The 14,006-nt window shown below is 39.9% G+C and overlaps 1 protein-coding gene across 1 annotated transcript in view; it reads right to left on the bottom strand.

The window, feature by feature from the left end:
- wdr7 (WD repeat domain 7) overlaps positions 1-14,006 on the bottom strand; it is a 145,315-nt gene that overhangs the window by 94,967 nt on the left and 36,342 nt on the right. Inside the window, exon 15 of the mRNA XM_080419360.1 lies at positions 11,597-11,811. Coding sequence (XP_080275486.1) covers positions 11,597-11,811 — 215 coding nt within the window. The remainder of the gene's footprint in view (positions 1-11,596; positions 11,812-14,006) is intronic.

Raw genomic sequence — 14,006 nt, 5'->3', positions numbered from 1 at the left:
TGAGTCCTGCACTTTTCCCCAGCAACCAACAGTCACGAGAAGGAGTTCTATTGGCTCTGACAAAATAATTATTTATAAATAAACGACAACAACCAAGGTCGTCGTCAATATCATATACAAGTGCAAAAAAATGCATCCTTCACACAGCAAAGCACATGCACACACAAGTACACATCAAATACAGTCAAAATAAAACACTATACTGTATACTGTTCTTATACAGCACATACTCACAATACAGTACACTCCTGCACTCCGATCATAGCCGATCTAGAAGCTTCTCTCACAGAAGCCATGGTCGCTATTAAACATGATCCCTGATATCGTCTCTGTCGGGTGGAAACCTCATATGCAGTGGTGGAAAAAGTACTCAAATGTTTTACTTAAAGTAAAAGTATCAATACTGCAATGTAGAAATACTCTGTTAAAAGTCAAAGTCCGGAATTCAAAATTGACTTGAGTAAAAGTACAAAAGTATTGGCATCAAAATGTACTTAAAGTACCAAAAGTAAAAGTACTAAAATGTTTGAAAATAGCAGATCTACAAGCATAATCATAGTTCATATCTGAAAGGTAACTAGTAACTAAAGTTTTCAAATAATTGTAGTGGAGTAAAAGTACAATATTTGTCTCTGAGATGTAGTGGAGTAGAAGTAGAAGTATTGGAAATTGGAAATACTAAAATAAAGTACAAATACCTCAAAATTGTACTTAAGTACAGTACTTAAGTAAATGCACTTAGTTACTTTCCACCACTACTCATATGTCCAAAACTGTTACTTTTCAGGATAAAAAAAATATATATATCAAAAAATCAAAAGTAGCAGATCTGCAAGCTCGAAACGTGTCGCTTCGCGCCACGTTTCGAGCTTGTAGATCTGCTACTTTTGAGTGACGTTGTAGCATGATCAAGTAGGGGCGTTAATTTAGGAAAAAACACAAAAAGTTAAAATATGAAGATAAGAGGTTTCTGCCCAACAGCAACGATATACACAATGAGTTATGGACCTGAGCTTTAACCGTTTAAAGACCTATCAGCCCCTAGTTTGTCTACAAGTTAAATAGACTTGGAGAGAGACATTTCAAAAGAGAGACAGTGAGGGAGCTGCTTGAAAAGACAAAGAGTGTGTGCGCCTGTCTGTGTGTGTGTGTGTGTGTGTGTGTGTGTGTGTGTGTGTGTGTGTGTGTGTGTGTGTGTGTGTGTGTGTGTGTGTGTGTGTGTGTGTGAGTGTATGTGTGTGAGAGAGAGAGAGAGAGTTAAAGGTGGGGTTTTTAATGTTCCTTGACTGACAGAGACACGATTCACCTGCACCTGACACGCAAACGCACACACACACACACACACACACACACACGTATAGAGGAACACAAGGCAAACATAAGGCATTCACACAAAGCCATGTATATAGAGAAACAATCACATTCACAAAGGCACACGCTCGCACATACACACAACCGTCAGTTAAAAAATAAATGCTAATGGCCGCCAATAATATATTGAGTTTCATTGTGAAACTTGGCGACGGCAAACAAGCGACACCGTAAAATCTATCTTACAGCCTCACAGTTCAATTAGGAAAGTTAATCCTCATTTAAAATCCTTTTTCGACAACTTGAAAATACAAAACAAACACATATGGATGGACATGAATATAACTCTCTAAAATGTATACACATGCACACATCAAAATATAAACACACGTGTGTGTGTGTGTGTGTGTGTGTGTGTGTGTGTGTGTGTGTGTGTGTGTGTGTGTGTGTGTGTGTGTGTGTGTGTGTGTGTGTGTGTGTGTGTGTGTGTTCAAAAGGCATATTATTGGTGAATGAACACTGCCATCTACAGGCGCTTCACTGCAACAACACAAGTGGAGAAAAGAGACCCTGGTACTGTACATACTGCAACACATTATCAATAAATCACTGAAATGACTAGAAAACAACATTCACAGAAGATGATGTAGACATCAATAAATGAATGGACCATTACAAGAGCAGGGTGGGGTAAAGGACCAAATGACATGTATTATTATATATATTGCAGACGCCATGTGATCATTTAGGGAAGAGGTCCTGATCTATTCTTTAAAACCCATTAAAACCAGGAAAGCATTTGTGTCATTTTTGACTTTTGCGTTGGCTATTAAAAAAATAGCAGATGTATACGCTCGCAGCGTGTCACTTTGTGCCACAATGCGAGCTTGTACATCTGCTATTTTTGTTAAATGTTGAATAATTTTCAATTAGGGAATAGTTTGAGAACTACCGATCTACATTACATTACATTACAGTCATTTAGCAGACGATTTTATCCAAAGCGACTTACAATAAGTGCATTCAACATAGTTAGGCAAGAAAACTACTGATCTCCATAAGTCTTAAGTGCATTCTCTTCTAAAACAAGCAACTAAGAGCATACCTAGCGCTAAGGTAAAAGTGCAATACAGTATATCAGCTACCTACTTTCTTAACCCATTAAGACCTGTAACGCATCTGTACATTTTTTATCTGGGCTAAAAAGCATTATTTTACAGATCTGCTATTTTTTTTAAATTGTGAAAATGTGTGCAAATCTTTGAATATATATGTTTTTAAAGCAAACATTTGTAACTCAAATCTTTGCTTCTAGGGGTCCCTGGAACAACATATTTTGAGATGGGGGCCAGCGGCCAAATACATATCATTTTGGGGGTCCTTGACATGAAAAAGATTGAGCACCACTGATATAGAAACATACGTTTTTCAGAAAACTGTTGAGATTTAGAAGACATTTGTAGAATCGGCTTCAGGTCTTAATGGGTTAAACAGATGAGACAAATAGGAAAATCAAATGAGCAAGAGATAAAAATCAATAAGTGTATCGAATAAACAAGATCCAATAAAACAAGAGCTCGTACAAATAATTGACAATAGGTAGGCAAGGCTAAGAGGAAGGGTCAGGGTAGTGTTTCCTGAGGAAGACCTATGTTGCGGGTCTAACTGTACACCCTCAGAGTTAAATTAACACTGAGGATGTAGTCTAGTACTCTCCAGCTTTATATCTACAGTCTGGAGTGCACACACACACACACACACACACACACACACACACACACGTATACAAAAGACAACTGAGACACACACACACACACACACACACAGATGGACAAGCATGCACACCGAGATACGCAAACAAACTCATACACAACCACATATTAATTCACGTGTTGCGCGGATCGTGGTTTTAGCCGCGGTTGCCACGGATAACCACAGTTTGGGCGGATTTGGGTCAATCAAATATAATTAATTAATTAATATTGGATAAACCGCGGGTGAAATAATGCAGGAATTAAATGAATGACATCTATCTATAGGCCTATTATAGCTTTTAAAAAGCACGAAATCTCGGAGTGCGTGCGTTTGTAGTATTTTAATATGACGTCATTTTACAATCAGGCACAAATTAGCCGCCTACTGCACGTTGCTTTGCCGGCAAGGGGTCCTTAAATTTCCAAACAACAACAGAGGACCGCAGCCAGTGTTGCCAGATTTTGCGGGAAAAATAAGCCAGGTCTATGAAAACAAGCCCAAAACAAGCGCCAAAATAAGCCACACAAACAAGTCGATAGACACAGAATACACACAAAGACACACACAAACGCACACAGATGAACTGACACACCAATCCCCCAGCTTGCACATACACAAGACAGTTTAAAGGTCAATGTCCTGCAGGGCCCTTCTGGCAAACCCCCCCCCCCCCCCCACACACACACACACACACACACACACACACACACACACGGTGGTAGATACAAACACATGGATGGACATGCACACATACACATAGACCTGCACGAGCACTTACACACCCACATATACTTGGATTGACATGTGTGTGTGCACACACACACACACACACACACACACACACACACACACGATGTACATGCCCACATATCGACAAACGTATAATAGTACTCGTAAAACATATAATAGAATATAAAGCTTCTTATATCGTTGTCAGGTGGAAACCTTGTATGTCCAAAACATTCAATTTTTATTCTTTTTTTAAAAACATTTTAAAATAGGCAAAATAGCCGATCTACAAGCTCACAACGTGTGAGCTTGTAGATCTGCTATTTTCCCTGCTTTTGTGTGACACTCTTGAATCTCGAAGTAGGATATTCATTTACAAAACGGTGTGAGTTGAGGTGACGAGGAGAGGGGAAAATGGCAGAGCATTCAACGTTATTACCAACGTTTCATCCATATGTATGACCTCTGTCAAGAGGGTCATATGAAGGAAACGTAGTCATAGACCAGTCTATGACATCAGTCATGTATGATGATGTCAGTATTTTGATGTCGGTCATCTATGAAGTCATACTATAATGTCCCTCTCCATTGGCTTGGTTATATTTGTACGTTCTCAGAAATAAGACAGGAATTTACAGTGTATGCTGTGGTATTTATGCATGCATTCCTTTAGCAGTACTGTACCGTAGGTCAGTGGTTCTAAAAAAAAAATCATGTCAAGGACCCCCAAATTGACACTTATTAGCCCGCAGACCCCCAGTTGAAAAGATATACCAGGGACCCCCATAAGAGAAGATTTTTACGGCTCTAGCAGTGATTTTCAACCATTTTTATTTCAAAGACCCCCAGTTTGACATGCATTAGAGGCTACGAACCCCCATTTAATGACATTTATATCTCTGGGACCCCAATTTATGTCGTAAAATCAATGTTAATTTAACTCTGAGAGTGTACAAATGGAACCAAATGGACCCGTTAGGGTCCATTTGGTTCCATTTGTACACTCTCAGAGTTACAGACCCATAAGGGTCCATTTGGTTCCTAACTATCCTTTATTTAGAAGGGGACCCCCTGGGACTCCCTCAAGGACCCCTGGGGGTCCCCGGACCCCACTTTGAGAACCAATGCAATGCAATCCATTTGTAAACTCTCTGAGTTACAGACCCACAAGGGTCCATTTGGTTCCATTTGTACACTCTCAGAGTTACAGACCCATAAGGGTCCATTTGGTTCCTAACTATCTACAATTTAGCTGGGGACCCCCTGGAACTCCCTCAAGGACCCCTGGGGGTCCCCGTACCCCACTTTGAGAACCACTGCTGTAGGTAACCAAGCAATGTTTTTATGTATATTTTAAATTATATATGCGTAAATATAATAAAAAGTTTGGTATTTCCACACAGACCTTTGTACCTACCCTGTGTGTGATATGAGAAAAGTTTTTACTTTAGTAAGTTTAATAAATAACACAAAGACACACACAAACCATCACATAAACACACACACGAGACAGGTTTATAAACCTCTCAAGGTCAAAAAGGAGCCACACACACACACACACACACACACACATATAAAAACTACAGCCTGTATTGGCAATAAACACAAAAGGGACAAAGAATGGCCCATAACAGGGTGCCGCGCTATGAGCTTGTATATCTGCTATATTTGAATAGCCAACGTATAGGTTAAAGTGGTTAAAATTATTGTCAATATATTACTCGCCAATATACGTTTCAGGGTCATTGTAGAGTCATTATTATATTATTGTTGTTTATCGCAATAAAAGAAAAACACTCAATAATTGTAGTGCAGAGAATACAGATTATGGTGAAATGGTCGTCCTCCCTCATTACACTGGGATCACTTCGCTGTGCCAAGTTGCATAGACAGAATCCATGGATATGACAACAGTCATGCACGTACAGTAGGGCTGTCAACTTTCCTCAGAAATGATATTCGAATATTGGTCTTAAAAATTGGCAGATATTCGAATATATTCGAATATTATTATTATTATTAAAAAAATATGACTTTTTTTTCAAAATATATATTTTTTTCCCCTTTTTTTTGACAGAAACAATAAAAAAAACAATGTATCGAGTGCTCGGATCCAATAAAGCAGTTATTTTTATTTTTATATTCCAATATCAATTTTCATATTCGAATATACATATTTTCCCCATATTCGAGGAATATTCGAAATTCGAATATTAATTCACCAGCCCTAACGTACAGTATGTACAGTGTGTGTGTGTGTGTGGATATAACCAGATACCGTTTTGGAGTAGACAAGAAACCAGGCTTCTATGCTACTGTATAACACATTGGTTCTCAAAGTGGGGTCCGGGGACCCCCAGGGGTCCTTGGGGGGGGTTCCCCAACAAAAATGTGTTAATATAGCATCACAATAATTTTATACTTTTATACTTGGGCCATTCAAAAATAGCAGATCTACAAGCTCATAGCGGGGTACTCTGTGCCACACTATGAACTTGTAGATCTGCTATTTTTGAAAAATCATGAAAATCTGAATAAATACATTTTTTAAAGCGAAGATGTGTAACTTAGATCTTTGCTTCTGGGGGTCCCTGGAACTAAATATTTTGAGATGGGGGTCCGCAGCCTACGTTTCCTACCATAGGTGAAGGCTCAGCTTGCCCATCTTATCGTCCACAAAACAAGTTAAAGGGGTATTTCACTTTTACCCTATATGTTGAGCGGGAATCCCTCGCTTTATTAGTGTATTTTGGGTGGGGAATGAGTTCCAAAACTTGCATTGTTCGGGACTTCGTGCACCATTCCCGAGTGGCCGCTGTCCAATGGCATTGATCACAATTATTTTGTCCACATGACATTTTCATATCACCCCATCCCTGGGGGGGGGGGGGGGGGTAGAGAGGTAAAAATGAGCAAAGAGAGAGCAAGACAAGAGGGAGAAGGAGAGAAAGAAAAATGTATAGATAATAAATAGAGAGGAAAAGAGAATGTGACAGCAATAGAGAGAAGTACTGAGGGAAAGAGACTCCCAAATACACACACACACACACACACAGTATGTTGTGTTCCTTCAACCAAACATTGTGCCTTTGTATAGCATCACATCTTTTCTACAAAACATCTCTAAATTCAGTGGTAAGAGGACCCCTAGGGGTCCTTAAGGGGGGTTCCAGGGGGTCCCCAGCCAAATGTGTTTATCAGTTTCAGCTATCGGCTATTTCCCCAAATCTTGAAAAATATATGAAAATTGTTGAATACACAAATCTTGTATGGGGGTGCCTGGCACGAAATCTATTCAGATGGGGGTCCGCGGCCAAAATACATATCAATTTGGGGGGTCTTTGCACTGAAAAGGATTGAGAACCACTGATTCATTACATCTTATCTCTTCATCACAGCTCTCTCCTCTCAACCTGCAGCTCCCAAGGAGACAGAAACCATTGGATGGTGAAAATAGCACATTTACACACCATACCAGCACCACACAAGACACAGATACTTAGACATGCACATACATACACACACACACATATGGGCAATGGGCACGTGCACACACAGTGTCTGTGACCTTTGTGTGTCTCCAGCAGAGTCTTAATTGGTCTGAGACTTTGGTCTGGACAACTATCTGACCTAGGTGTGTGTGTGTGTGTGTGTGTGTGTGTGTGTGTGTGTGTGTGTGTGTGTGTGTGTGTGTGTGTGTGTGTGTGTAAAAGCATTTCTGCCTCTCCAGCTTTCTTTTCCTTTCTCTTCCTCTATCCATCTTCCTTCTCTCTCTTAACCTTTCTCATCTTTTTTCTCTTTAAACTCTCTCACCCTCCCGGTTCTGATGAATATGAAGTAGTTCCGGTAGATTAGTAGATTTGGTGGGGGCCGCTCATTAAAAATAAATTAATTAAAAAAACTAGCATCATTTGTATTGTTGACCTATTTCTACCATATAGTGCAGGTTTCGTTCAATTTCGACCCCTCTGTCACATGGTACTAATGTTTGTGTCCAGAATCACTACGCCGCGGCAGCCTACTCACGCACAAAATATATGACACAAAAAATAGTACCATATGACAGAGGGGTCGAAACCACGGGACTCGGTCAATCAATTACCTAATACCTTTGCAACCACTACATTAATGGTAAGTATTTCCTACAGAAAATACTCAAAAAATCTGAACTAACCCTTTAAGTAAAGTTTTTAGGTGCTTTTGCTTTACTGGAGTATTTGCAATTTTCTATACTTTTACTTCTACTCGACTACATCTCAGAGGCAAATATTGTACTTTTTCTCCACTACAATTATTTGAAAACTTAAGATACTTTGCAGATTTGGATTATTATTACAAAACATTAAAAGGTAGGGTAAGTGATATTTTTGGGTTAAAACAAAAAGTATTTTGTTAAAAGGTTAAAGCACTATATTCTGATAGTAATCATTGCTATAGAGTGTTTGTTTAGTAACAGGAGTCTCCCCGTCTCTCCAGCTCTTTAATAAACAGAAAATAAAATTTCTGGTAGGTGTCAAAATCTCAGCCAATCAGGAGATTTTTAAGCTTCATTTTTATAGTGTTCCAGTTCCAATTTTGCCTGCTCATTTCTTAGTGTCATCACTTCCAATTTCACTTGTTTAATCTATATCCTGATTGAGTTCTGTATCTTGATTGGATAAAATTGGAAATGAAACGAAAATGCATTTTCTGTTTAATATAGAGCTGGAGAGACAAGGAGACTCCTTTTACTGAACAAACACTCTATAGCAATGAGTACTATCAGAATATAGAGCTATTTAACACTTATTTTAACCAAAGAAAATCACTTACCCTACCTTTAACCACTTCAACCTTATAATCTACATACAAGCTTACAGCGCGTCGCATCGCAACACATTGTCACTGCAAAAAACTAACAACGTGCAGTCTGATCTCACCGATTTCTAACACACTGGCAGTTACACACAGGACACATCCTCGCAAAGAACAAAGACGAGATACAACATACAAACAGATTGATAGGTAGATACAGTACAGTAGCCCTTTATTGATCCTGAGGGGAATTAAGTTGTCATAGCAGCACCGCAGTAAGGATTAAACAAAGATACGGTATACAGGTAAGGGGGTAGATAACACGTACATAAGCCTGTCACAATTATTAGACATCATGTATCTAGAATGTATTCTATTTAAAACACTTAAGCCCTATTCCAAAATGTTCGTGTAATGTTCAAAACTGAGCTTGTAGATCTGCTACTTCTGAACATTTGTGAAAGCTTTTGAACATTTTCACCAAGAACGTCAAGCCCAAAATCTCCTAATCATAACTATTTGAGATGAACTTAAATGTCATAATCGTGAAAGCCCTATGTAACGTACATAATTAGTAGTAACACTAGTACAATCTGGATAAGAAGAATAACACATGAATATAAAAGACAGTATAAAAGATAACTTAACATCTGACCTTGGCCCTCAGTGCCTGCCTGGGCTGGTCAGGTGTTTATCAACATTGTGTGCATTCTTATCAACAATTAAAAAAAAACTGCATATAAATAGACGTAAAAGACCTCGGGACTGACCTGGTCACTGACCACTTAGACCGACTGTCCATAAATAAAATATAGTTGCTGTCGGGCAGAAACCACTCATCTCCACATTCTAACTTTGTGTGTGTTTTTTTCGTAAATTAAAGGGTAAGACCACTTTGGTAGAGGTTTGGGTTGTGTAGTTACCTTGCCATGATGTAACTCCAAAGGTGGGCAAGAAATCAAAAATAATTGCTCCATTGATCAGAAATTGATAATTCTAAATATGCTCCTCATTGACTTACATTGTGCGGTAAAACAGCTCTCAAAGTCACTCTTTTAGCACATAAATGAACCTAAACAAAGCTGATTCAGACAATATAGAACATCACCAAACCCAGTACTGTTTGTTTTTTTAATAAAAATGTCAACTTCCTGTTGATTTTACTATTTGAAGATCTGGATCCGGATCCGCCGATCCAGTCCGGGTTTTCTACTTATAAAAAATGGCAAAATCAACAGGAAGTTGACATTTTTATTTAAAAAAAAAACAGTACTCGGTTTGGTGATGTTCTATATTGTCTGAATCAACTTTGTTTGCGTTCATTTTTGGGCTAAAAGAGTGACTTTGAGAGCTGTTTCACCGTACAATGTAAGTCAATGAGGAGCATATTTTGAATTATCAATTTCTAATCAATGGAGCAATTATTTTTTATTTCTTGCCCACCTTTGGAGTTACATCATAGCAAGGTAACTACACAACCCAAACCTCTACCAAAGTGGTCTTGCCCTTTAAGCTTGTAAATCTGCTACTTTTGCTATTTTTGAATCCTGAAAAGTAACCGTTTTGGAACATATGCGGTTTCCCCCCGACAGAGACTAAATATAATGTGCAAACTGCAATATCTCCCATCACCATCACCAAATACAAAACAACAACAACAACAACAACAACAACAACAACGGCTGACCATAACAAAAGCATTTCGAAAACTTCCCGTCCATGGATTGGATGCGCGTTTTACGCTATAGTGACGATTCTCTGACCAATCATCCAATAGTCTGCAGTGTTTTTACACACACGTCGCCCCTTGGTATCGCCTCAGCCTACTTGGAACCGCGAAAGGGGGGGAGCCACTTGAAAAGTCTGCTCCTGGTAGTGGGTACTTCTACTTTGGCCTAATGGAAAATAAAGAAATTAGGGTAGAAGCCCCCCCCCGAGGCGAGTTAAACCGGTACCGTGCTGCGAAGAGTTGCATGACACTCTCACAAATATATGCAAAGTAACACAATGATCCTTTCTGTGCAGAGCAGACTGCCGTCGTGGAATGGTATAGCGGCTGCGGAAATGGACCGGTACTGGATTGCGACACTGGCTTGGTGACAACTTCTCTACACTAAACTCTCTCTCTCTCTCTCTCTCACTACAACACACTGAACTCACTGAATCTCTCCATCTATAACACACTAGACTGTAGACTCAACATCTCTCTCCAGTAGAGACACTGGACTCAGTCTCTCTCTACTACACGTTTGGACTCAATATATCTCTCGCTCTCTAGAAGACACTGAACTGCAACAGTGAAACAATAAACACATATTATATTGTTTATAACAAAAAAAAAATGTGTTGCTGTGTAACTGGGGCTATACCTTATGCCGCTGCCTGGCCTCCATTCGACCCATTTGATCCGGGAACACATCTGTCATTTTAGATTTCTTTGGCTATTCATAAAATAGCAGATACCTGCTATTTTTCTTTTTAAACTTTTTTTTTGTTGCAAATCTTTGAATGTATATTTTTTAAAGCAAACATTTGTCAAATATGTTGTTCCAGGGACCCCCAGACACAAAGATTTGAGTTACAAATGCTCGCTTTAAATTGTTTCTCTTTTTTTTATTTTTTTATTATAGCAGATCTACAAGCTCATTGCACGGCACTTGGTGACACTCTATGAGCTTGTATATCTGCAATTTTTTGAATAGCCTAAGAAATCTAAAAATGACAGAGATGCGTTACCGGATTGAATGAGTTAACTCCCTGTACCATCAGCTATATCAAAAGCACTTCATGCTTTATAAACAGGCATCTGGGGCTCTCAACACACACACACACACACATCAACACGTCGGTTTACCACTGTGGTACAAGCTATGAAACACACACACACACACACACACACACACATACACACACACACAACCACACACACACACACACACACACACACAACACACAACACACACACAACACACACACAACACACAAAGTAACATGAAGTGTAACTGACCTTATCAGCTTGGTCAGCAGCCAGCAGGTTAGTGGCCAGGGTCTGCAGCTTGTGCGTGGCCATGTTCTTCAGAGCGGCCAGGCTGCGGCGGGTCATGGCCTGCTTCAGGTTGACCGCCGGGTGGCTGAGGGCGTCCACCGTCGCCGGGGCCAGCTCGTCGCAGGCGTTCAGGATCTCCACGGCCGTTATGCCCATCACACAGCGATCCAGGGCTCCTGGAGAGAGAGAACACACAGGACCAAAAACAATGGATATGAGAGCAGGCACGTGCACACATAGACATCAAAGGGGGCTTGAGCCCCTGCCCTTTTTACCCATCTGAATTTTTTTTTTTTTAAGCACAGGATAAAAATATACATTTCCGTTCAAATATATGGGTTGCTACATTTAGAAAAAAACAGACATACATACAGGTGTGTCAATTGTTACAGGTATAATGCATAGTTTTCTATGCATTTCGGGTTTTTTGGGGGGTTTGACCCCCAGGATAGGTGTCCCTTATTTCAATCTCTGGGAGTTGGCAACCCTAACCTTGCCATACCTTAGCTTTTGCTGAACTGATGCCACTGGACATACACACAAAATGAACAGGTACAGTGAAAAGAATATGATGTCAAAATGTACATTTTCTTATAACAATGTGTAGTGTGTGTTACAAAATCAAAAAATCCAAAATAGGACCGTCATTTTTAGCTTGCGGCCCCTTGGACTTTTGGTATTTTGCTGAGTGGCCCCTGAGCCATCTTAAGTTGAGTAGCCCTGCCGTACCTGAATGCAGCGTTCAAGAGAATTGCCTTTTCCAAACTCTCCTGAACTTGAACGCAAGCATTTTATGTTGAAAGAATTGCATCTCCAGTATTGGCTTGAATCTTGAAAGCTTTAGTTGAGTGTGGCATCACGCACCGAAAATAGCCAATCTCAAAGCTCACAACGCGTCGCAGCGCGACTCGTTGTGAGCTTGGAGATCGGCTATTTTCTGTATTTTCACCAAAAGTGCCCTTTTGGAAACTTCAGCCCCTGCCCCTCTAACATTCTCTGCACGTCCCTGTATGAGAGAGTCCTAGACCAGTGATTCCAAACCTTTTTTTTAGCTCGAGACCCCCAAAAGAGAGAATTTGATGTCAAACACTGGATCGGGACCCATTTGAGGGTCGCGGACCCATTTTTATGGGTCAAGTAAATACCCCTTTTTTTTCTCCTAAGTTTCCATTTTTCTTTTAACCATTAAGACCAGAGGTTCCGATTCTACAAATGTCTTCTAAATCCCAACTTTAGTTTTCTGAAGAAACGTATGTTTCTATATCAGTGGTTCTCAAACCTTTTTTCATGTCAAGGACCCCCAAAATGATATGTATTTGGCCGCGGACCCCCATCTCAAAATATTTTGTTCCAGGGACCCCCCAGAAGCAAAGATTTGAGTTAATAATGTTCGCTTTAGAAATACATACATTCAAAGATTTAAACACATTTTCACGATTTTTCATAAATAGCAGATCTAGATTGTATATCTGCTATTTTTGAATAGCCAAGGTGTAAAATAATGCTTTTTTCAGCTAAAATCTAAAAACTACACAGATGCGTTCCAGGTCTCAATGGGTTAAATTAATTATGGCCATCTCAAAAATATGTTGTGCCAGGGACCCCCAGAAGCAAAGATTTGATATATATATTACATTCAAAAGGTTTGCACAATGTTCACGTTTTTCCAAAAATAGCAGATCTGCAAGCTCATAGCACGGCACGGAGTGACGCGCTATGAGCTTGTAGATCTGCTATTTTTTTTGAAAAATCATGAAAATATGTGCAAATCTTTGAATATATATATTATTTTTTTTAAGCGAACATTTGTAAAAAATATTTAGTTCCAGGGACCCCCGGAACATTGTCGTACGATGGAATATAAAATTAGGCACGAGAGAGAGAGAGAGAGAGAGAGCACGAGCGAGCGATCGAGCGAGAGAGAGAGAGAGCGAGAGAGAGACATCATGTTGCTGCAGACTGTGTTGACAGCAGGACTGGGTCTGATATTGAGTGAGCGCAGAAGTTGCAGTTTTCCAAATGGCTTGTGAGTGGTCAATAACTTTACTGGACTAGAGACCCAGGACTAGGTTCATACCTGCGTGTGTGTGTGTGTGTGTGTGTGTGTGTGTGTGTGTGTGTGTGTGTGTGTGTGTGTGTGTGTGTGTGTGTGTGTGTGTGTGTGTGTGTGTGTGTGTGTGTGTGTGTGTGTGTGCCATCACCCAATTACATGTCCAATGCCTGAGTAGACACACACACTCCTTAATTTCACACTTTGCTACCCTGCAATCTCCCACGACTACAGCTAACCCTCTCTCTCTATCTTACACACACACATACAGTAGAATCGCTCTCTCATACACTCTCTCACACACACACACACACACACACA

The sequence above is a fragment of the Gymnoscopelus braueri genome (assembly GCF_963280865.1).
Source record: "Gymnoscopelus braueri genome assembly, chromosome: 22".
In the NCBI taxonomy this organism is placed as follows: Eukaryota; Metazoa; Chordata; class Actinopteri; order Myctophiformes; family Myctophidae; genus Gymnoscopelus; species Gymnoscopelus braueri.
This window is presented reverse-complemented; position numbering and strand designations above follow the sequence as displayed.